This window comes from Micromesistius poutassou (assembly GCF_964030765.1).
Source record: "Micromesistius poutassou genome assembly, chromosome: 23".
NCBI classification, from domain to species: domain Eukaryota; kingdom Metazoa; phylum Chordata; class Actinopteri; order Gadiformes; family Gadidae; genus Micromesistius; species Micromesistius poutassou.
The window spans coordinates 2,461,362-2,469,843 of NC_140293.1; the positions used below are offsets into that span (position 1 = coordinate 2,461,362).

Consider the following 8,482-nt stretch of genomic DNA (forward strand, 5'->3'; position numbering starts at 1 on the left):
AATCTCAATCCCTCTTCCTTGACTTTATGACATATTTCCTCAAATGATTGTTGGAGAGATCCCCTCAATATGAAATTATATTGTCAAACAAACTTTGGAATTGGGTTTAACAATGTAATCCAGTAGGCCTACTATATTGTCACAACATCTTTCGCAACCTCTATGACGTTTTGTCCTATGAGGATAGGCACGGTTCAAATCGGCCATCATTGACCATCATTGACGAATTTGTCCCGAGAGCGAGTTTGTGTGTGTGTGTGTGTGTGTGTGTGTGTGTGTGTGTGTGTGTGTGTGTGTGTGTGTGTGTGTGTGTGTGAGTGACTGAGTCATCAGATGTGTAAAGCTGAGCTCATGTTTTTGGCAAGGACCTTATGATTTTGGCACTCGCTGGAGCGTGCGCACTTTGCCCCACTACTCCCACTCACGACTTCCGAGTCGTACAGTATAAATAAGTGCGGGCAGACCAGTTCTGTCACAAAGTACACAGAGGCTTGGCTGAGCTGCTATAAACGAACGCGTCTCCCTTGAAACCCACAACTAGGTCACACAGGATGTGTTCAGAAGATCTCGAGTGTGGAATCTGTTACGAACCCTACAACGCGTCTCAGCGGTGTCCCCGGGAGCTCCACTGTAGACACAGCTTCTGCGAAAGTTGTCTGGTGGCACTGTGTCTGGACGGCGTCATCGCGTGCCCTCTCTGCCGCCAAATCACACACATGCCCGCCGGTGTGGCGAGGGTACGCGCGGCCCTGCGAGTGGACGAGTGCGTCCTGGAGCGGATGACGTCGACGGGGGTCCTCCTCAGTGACGACACGGCAGCTGATGATAATGACACAGACAACAGCGAGGCGATCAGCGAGGAGACGCCGGACGCGGGCTGTCCGGGGGAGAGCGGTGAAAGTGACTCATCGTCGGGTTCGAGAGCCGGCAGGTTTCGGCAGTCGTTGAAGAAAATATGGAGAAAGATCCTCGGGAACAAACCTCAGGGTGACAGAGAGCGCGGTAAGTGGCCTATGGTGATGTTTAAGTGGTTGATTGTGGAAGAAGCTATGAAATTGTCACAGTGGTCCACAATGAATGCGTTATTCTTATCCGTTTCTTTCTTTAATTCAACAGATTGTGTCACCGACGAGGAATTCAGGGACTTTGCCATGATGTCATTCTACACGTTTTGACGAGTCTACTGCGTACAGCGCTTAATTAGAGCAAGCCAACCACAGGCGACTCAGCATTTCAATATGTCAATATATAAATATGTGCCAAAAGAGCTAGGTCCTTCACTGGGTCTTTATCACTAACTAATTAACTGTTGTTTTTACTGTTACGACGTTTCCTTGAGGACACCTTTTTTCTAAAACAGTGAAAACCTAATGTTTTATTATAGGCCTACATGTTTTAATTCGTATGTTTTATTTAAAATAATGTATTTAATTTTTATATTTAAAGTATTTAAAGTGTTTTATGTATACCTTCTACTGTGTTTTGACTATATGAATAGGCCTACGTATTCTATGTATGAGGTTATATGTTATTTTCTATTAAAAATTTAGCCCTACAAGCTCCAAAGGTCTGCATTGTGTGTTTTCTAGTTTGCCACGCCATCAACTGATGGCGTTTACAATAATGAACATTGTTTTGACTTGTCGCATGGGGACTTATGTGTGTTATAGGTTGCTTAAACAAAGTTATTAGATGCACGAAAAGCAAACGCATAAAAGCTTAACAACTAATTACGAATTGAAAACGGAAAAGTGACAAATAAATATAGTATATATACTATACTATATATATTGTGTGTGTGTGTGTGTGTGTACACACACACACACACACACACACACACACACACACACACACACACACACACACACACACACACACACACACCACATGGTACAAAGTACTACGTCACGCATACGTCACATCTGCCCAACGCTTACAGGTGCATAAAATTGGTCTTATCAGTAACGGGAATTGGACGAGGTAAGACGATAATCTGGCAGTGCACCAGTTGTAGGCCTAGGATTGTTGTTTAATCAAAATATCCTTCGAGATCTTCGTCTGACAGTTAAAAATAACTGATTAAGTTGACAACTGTCTGTCAATCATGCTATGCGGTAGCCCTATCGATTTGCATTCAAGGTAAGTCGATTTATTACAATTCCGTGTGTGGACATCGTTAACTATGTTTGATGCTTAAACAAACATCTTCTCGTTAAAAACCTTAATCTGAAAGAATTGTACATGTTTTTCATAACAGACTTCTCGTTATGTTGGTCTGTTGGGTTTCAACGTCACATATCACGATGTCAAATGCTTCTGGAGGTAAGAATGTTTACCAATCTGATCAACATGACCGTATTATATTGAAGTATTGGGCTACTTTTTACCTGATGGAAATATTAAATGAAAATGAGGCATGATTGCGTCATTCCTTAATACATCTTAAATACACAGGATTCCTTGGCTGATGTATGTGCCTGTTTTTTTTTGCAACAACACATTTTAAAAGTTTTGACTGAATCAACGGTGTAATAGTGTCCTACTGCGTCTTAATCAATTCTCTCCTTTTGGTTACGTGAATATCATCTTTTTAAGAGGTCTAGACAAAATGGTTGCATGTATAGAGTAATTCTAACTTGTGTATATTAGAAGTAGGCCTACATTTCTCAATCATATAAATTACTTCATTGTTTTTTTTCCCCCCTTTTCTAGTGAGAACTAGGGGAGAAACAGTTGGGGAGGAAAACCAATTAAAGAGTGAGACGCGGCGCTCTTTACGCCATGCGTACGTTCCTGGTCGCCAGCAACGCTTTCCAGTTGGACCACTACCCAGCCAGCAATCGGGCCCACAACTCCTTCCAGAAACCACCAGCGGGGGCGCCAACGAGCCACCGCTTCCCAACATAGTGATGGTCCATGCATCGAAGCTCAAGAGACCCGTGAAACTCAACCTTGAAAATGCAGTGCCACATGAGTTGGTGCACCACCGAGTTGATACTGGTAGTAGTAGTAGCAGCAAGGCCCGGCATTTGAGGCCTAGAATCTTCAGAGGATTCTGGGGCCACAGTGTGGAAACAGGGAAGTCTGCCAGCAGCTCAAAGCATGGACGCCTCAATCCCAAGCGATCAACGCTTGAGATGAAGCAAACCAGAGCTAATCACCCCTCTGTCGCTCTCCCAGGCCCCTCCAGTCAGAAAACAACAGAAGGCCTGTCGGACACCGGCCGTTTCCCGCCCAGATTACGTCCTCCATCGGCTGCAAAACCGAACGCCGTCCTGGATGCTGCTGACGAAAATGACGTCCATCCGAGCACACGAGGCAGAACCTTCCACTGGTCACGACGCCTCTCTCCTCAAGCACCTCCTCGTGACTTCAGCCCAGGCCTCTCTTCCAGAGGTGGTGCGCTGTGGAAGTCTGAATTGGCTCAAACTAACGAGAAGGCCCCAATGAGTAGACTTATTTCCTTTGGTAATAAACCCGGCACGCTAACCACACCCATGCTAGATAATCGGGCACCATTCGTCCCGAAAGTGTCCGAGCCTGCAGTGAGAGGGCCTAATGAGGAGCCAACAAGCAAGTGGTATCTATTCAACTCCTACAAAACCTCTGGCAAACGAGAGGTGGCTGGTGTTTCTGGTGCCGGGCAACACTCTGGACAAAGCCTTTCTCCTTCCACACAGAGTCAAAACATGTCTCCTTCACTTAAAATGGCCATACAGCAGCCATCCTCTCACGGCCCGGATCAGCTATCGGAACCAGAGGCAGCCAGCAGTGATGTACACGCTTCTTTTGACAAGGCTTTACTACCTGGCACACAAAGTGGAAGATCCATGGCTCATTTTAAAGCACCACATAAAGGCTTTAAGGGACCCAGCCGGCTTAAGTCTCAGGAATCGGTTTTGGAACTCTATAAGAAACTACTTGCTATCCCCTATGGCGGTTTGAGCAGAAAGACAAAACTTCAGAGCTCCAGCTATGATAAAACCACAAGCCCACAAACTGAAAAGGCTCTCGACTTCACCCCTGTGCCTAAGAAGTATGGATTCAGTAAGAGGACTGAGGTTGTAGACGCCACCACGGCCCCACTGGAAGCTGAGGGGGGCCCCCAAAAATACAGTGTTCAGTCAGGGTCCATCAGGCTTCTACCTCCCAGAGATGTCTTTCGGTCCGACAGTGAAATTTACCGAAAACCCATGCTATTTGCTAATGATGGGCGGTCACAGCAGGAGAAATACAAGGTTTTACAACCCTCAAGTGTTCCACTGAAACTAAATATGGCTAAAGGTGAATCCAAACCAGAATTTAGAAGTGTTCAACCTCTAATCCCCAACATGGACTCCAAACCATATCTGTCTGGATACACGAGTAACAGTGGAAAATATCCTTTTGGAGGGTTGCCTGGCATTAATTTCCGCACTGCCACCTCAGGGCCGCTAGAGGGCGCCTACGCTTCAGATACAAACACCGCTGGAAATTACATAATAAAACAACCCAAGAATGAGATCTTCTCTTTTAAAGCAATAACAAAGGAGATGACTCCACGGCTCAGTCAAGGTTATCTTCAGGTTGGATCAGCTGACTACAGGATTGGTACCAAAACAAGCCACGCTGAAGAGATTGTGCAACCTGGTGTGAGCCAGTCTATACCTGATGGTAATGTGGAGAAATTATTATAATATCCCTGTAAGTTATGATTTCTACAACAGAACGCTAACCACATCTACTGCTTTTCTAGGTCCTCAAAGCCCAAGCCGTCATGGACATTTACCCAGCCACATGTCTTCTTTCCCTGGGCCCTTTGAAGGTGAAGTTGGCGCACAAGTCACGCGTAAATTGACTCCAGTGGATGCCACAGAGAGAAAATCCTACAGTGACCTTAGCAGGCCCCACTCGTCACTCTTGACATTTGACGGCTCCGACTTGTACCCACCCCAAAAATACGCTAGGCAGACCCCGACTAACGCGATTCACAGGGAAGAACGTCCCGCCGGCCCGTCCCCTCACGCCCGATGGGCAACAGAAGCCCGACGTGCACCCATCACCCGGGTTCCCCAGCCCAGGGCCCGGCGCGGGCCCCCGGCCGTACCCACGGATGGCGGCTTCCTTCATCACAGGCGCTCTAGGCCCATGGTGAGGGGCCGTCGCAGGAAGGTCAAAGGGGCCAAGGTCGAGACCCCATCCCACGGCACCTCGACCGGCGACGACGGCCTGCCGACGGCGCAGCGGGCGTCAAAGATTGCCGGCGCCTTTTTAAATGTCACATTTTCGGACATCCTCGGCGCGTCCCACCGGAGTGCCGATCACGCGAGCCAAACTGGCGGCACAGCGGCGGACGGGGAGAGCAGCGGACGTCCCAAGCCCGCAGGTAACCCTTCCGGTCGGGGCCACTCTGGACCGTGGGAGGGCCGTTCCTCTCCTAGAATGGATTCCAGGCCGGCACCCAAGCGGCGTAGGGTGGAGGGCTACAGGGAGCCAGTAGGCCGGGCTAGGGGAGGAGAGGGTTTCCAGTTCAGCCCTGTCAGGGGGGCAACAGGAGGCCCGCGGCGTGGTCACGTCTCTCACTCCAGACCTACCAGGAGTCACCACAGAGTCCTGTCGAGACCGGGTCCGTTGGCCGAATGGAATCACCTAAAAACTTCAGCTGTTGACGGCTCAGTCGGACACAGGGCCTCGTTCAGATGACTATACACAAACGTGTTGTTAGATACTAAAGTACTTGAAGGACTGGTGTGCTTTGGTTAAATAATGTTTTGTAATTGTAATAAAGAGTTGATTAAATGTCATTCATTTTTCTGAGTGTTTATTCCAAATTGGCCTGGAGTTATAATTGTTAGTCTTTCAAACCATTTTTTTTTTTTTCAATTTAAAATAACTAAACGGGAGGGGATGGTGTACACAAAGGACTTGGTTAACCTGGTTTATCTTTAACCTTGGTTTTAAAAATTACATCGTAGGCTACGGGTAAATGCAAAATGTATTTATTTTTAGCTTGGCTACAAAATGCAGGACTGTGAAAACTAATTTAACACTAAAGAATTTCCTACAAATGACACATTCCAACATTAATGAGGGTCACTGCATGTCCAATCTGGCTTATCTGTTTGATTAGCAGTGCTGACAAACCAGCTATTGTGGGAAAGCAGAGGTCAAACATTATCCTACTTGCCGAGCATAACTTCTGCCTTCTAAATGTTTCAACGTCTCGTATGAGACGTTTGCCAAACTGGAAACGCTAGCAAGGACATACCACAAACGTTTTTTTTTTTTTTTTAATGTTAAGATGCTTTCCTCATTTGTAGTTCCCACAGCCAGGGTGATGGTATCCACTCTGCTGACAGAGACTTTCCATCCCCCGCAGGGAGCTTACGGAGACAGTTTCGGCATGCTGGTCTGTGGGTCCACACATCATCAAATGGAAATTAAATTTGGTTAACATAAGGGAAAACTCTTTCTATGCAAAGACGGCAACAGCAAAGGGCTTTAAAGGAAATTGCGGCATGATTTGGTTTGCGGCTGTCAACTCTAAACTATTACACGGTTTGAAATAGACGTGTGAAAAGTTTAAATTGAAGTTGAGATGGAAGAATTGACAATCTGACCATGATCATATATTTTGTGTCTGTCTTGGAAATGAGTCTTCATAGTTCAGTTCAGTTTCCTTGGGTTGGTTCAACAAATATAGGCCTGTTCAGATTGTCATTTGAGCCACAATTGATTTATACTATTTAGATAAATTAACATTTTATATCTGGGGTTTGTTTCTAGAACTTTGGTCTCCCTCGAGCAAAACATATTTTCCAGAACAGAACTGCTTGTCCTTTTGTAGATCTATCCTTTTATGAGTGAATCTGCAGAATCATTCAGGTTGTCCCTTTCAAAATCATCATTCATCATCATAGTCCTCATTCAAACTGATCCCACTACTGCTTTCTATATATATATATATATATATATATATATATATATATATATATATAAACAGACATGGTACATTCAATTAGTTTAAGTAGCCACTTTGATTACCCATATAAATTAAAATAGTGAATTTATCATACATCTCTCAATGGTCTACCCGTTTGGAAAACCATAATAGCATACAGGCTTGTCAATCGTTTAGATTTTACTGTGACTTTTTGCTGTTCCCGTCTGTGCTGGGAACTGTTCCGATCCGTTATTTTAAGATCCTCTTGACGAGAAGATGATGCCTCTCATGGGGCTTCTGGATAACTTCCATGCATCTACATTCCCTCGGCCCAGGGTTGCAGGTGCGGGTCGCTCCCCTAGATGGCGGTAGTCTTCTGTCCCATATTCCTGCTCATAGTTGTACTTTGGCCTCGTGCGGGCTCATATGGTTAAACTGTGCAACAGGAAATGCAAATGAAGACGAAGCAGATGTGATGAATTGGCTGAAAAGAGATGGTATGAACATGTTTGTATTCCATAACAATAAAACAGAGGCAGCAACTACCTGATTGCTTAAAGGCCATGCGGGCGATGTTTTTACAATGGGTTCATAGCCTACTGTATGCTCCGATCACTGCATCTAACGGGTCCTTTCATTACACGTGACCTAGGCAGACCCACACCCCCCTCACATCACTTTCTTCTTCCCAGCCAGCGAGCAACACCAAAAGCACCCCCTTTCCCGCCTGTCCTCAACTGCTTTTCTGTGGTGGTGGTGGTCGCATAGGGGCCCCCCAAGCCAGGGAGGTCTTGCGAGAGCGGGGGTCGGGGTGAAGGGAGTTCGGCGGGGGAGTGGAGGCGGGGTTTGAGGGGAGGTGGGGTCAGAGTGCTCTACCAATCCCAAGTTAACTACATCACACGTCGGATTAACGTGCCCACACCCCCACCACCACCACCACCACCACCCCACCTCAAATTACCGTGGAAAACGGAGTCGTCCGCTTTCACACACATACGAGTAGGCTATAAGGTGAAAGGTAGAGTGACACATAAAGGGGCTTTGATGGGTTTAGGAGCTCGGTGTGTGTTGGAGGATCATGCATACATACATACATACATACAATTTTATAGCAACCGTGCTTTTAGGCAATATTTCCCCCCATCAGTGTTTAGTCTGCACAGCATTTCATTGCTCTCTCTCACCGGCCCCTCAGTATAACTGTGCACAAATAAGTAATGTGCACACAGATATAGTTACAGATGTAATATACGTCTGCGTCACAGAGTGTCGACTTGAGTGTGCATTGTGTGTGTGTGTGTGTGTGTGTGTGTTCCCTCTGTGTGTGTGTGTGTGTTCCCTCCCTGCACGCAGCCCCTCCTCCTTTTCCTCCTCCTTCTCCTTCTCCTCCTCCTCCTCTCCTACAGTGTGGGGAAATCTGGACGGTGTCTTGTGGTTTTTGAGGGAGCTTTGAAAGAAAAAACAGAAAGCATAGAGAGAGGCCCCCCAAAGCATAGAGGCCCCCACGGTCCAGCCTACTCTCCCCTCCTCCCCCTCCAAACTGCCCCTTTTCTCACACAC

General features: G+C 46.5%; 2 protein-coding genes across 2 annotated transcripts; both read left to right on the plus strand.

The window, feature by feature from the left end:
* The first annotated feature begins 494 nt into the window (after window positions 1–494).
* LOC311368861 (RING finger protein 227) lies at window positions 495–1,538 on the plus strand. Its single transcript, XM_084487638.1, has 2 exons — window positions 495–1,002; window positions 1,117–1,538. Exons 1-2 carry the CDS (start codon window positions 552–554, stop codon window positions 1,173–1,175), a joined length of 510 nt encoding a protein of 169 aa, XP_084343764.1. The 5' UTR covers window positions 495–551; the 3' UTR covers window positions 1,176–1,538.
* A 566-nt stretch (window positions 1,539–2,104) lies between these two features.
* Window positions 2,105–5,682, plus strand: LOC311368467 (uncharacterized protein; the record flags this gene model as incomplete). Its single annotated transcript, XM_084487274.1, has 4 exons — window positions 2,105–2,139; window positions 2,258–2,322; window positions 2,713–4,653; window positions 4,736–5,682. 4 exons carry the CDS (start codon window positions 2,105–2,107, stop codon window positions 5,680–5,682), a joined length of 2,988 nt encoding a protein of 995 aa, XP_084343400.1.
* Between the last annotated feature and the right edge of the window lie 2,800 nt (window positions 5,683–8,482).

Bases quoted from the DNA above. Each gene is read 5' to 3' on its own strand.
- LOC311368861 (XM_084487638.1), top strand. From the start codon at position 552: ATGTGTTCAGAAGATCTCGAGTGTGGAATCTGTTACGAACCCTACAAC. The intron at 1,003-1,116 runs GTAAGTGGCCTA...TTAATTCAACAG, and splicing joins TCAGGGTGACAGAGAGCGCG to ATTGTGTCACCGACGAGGAA.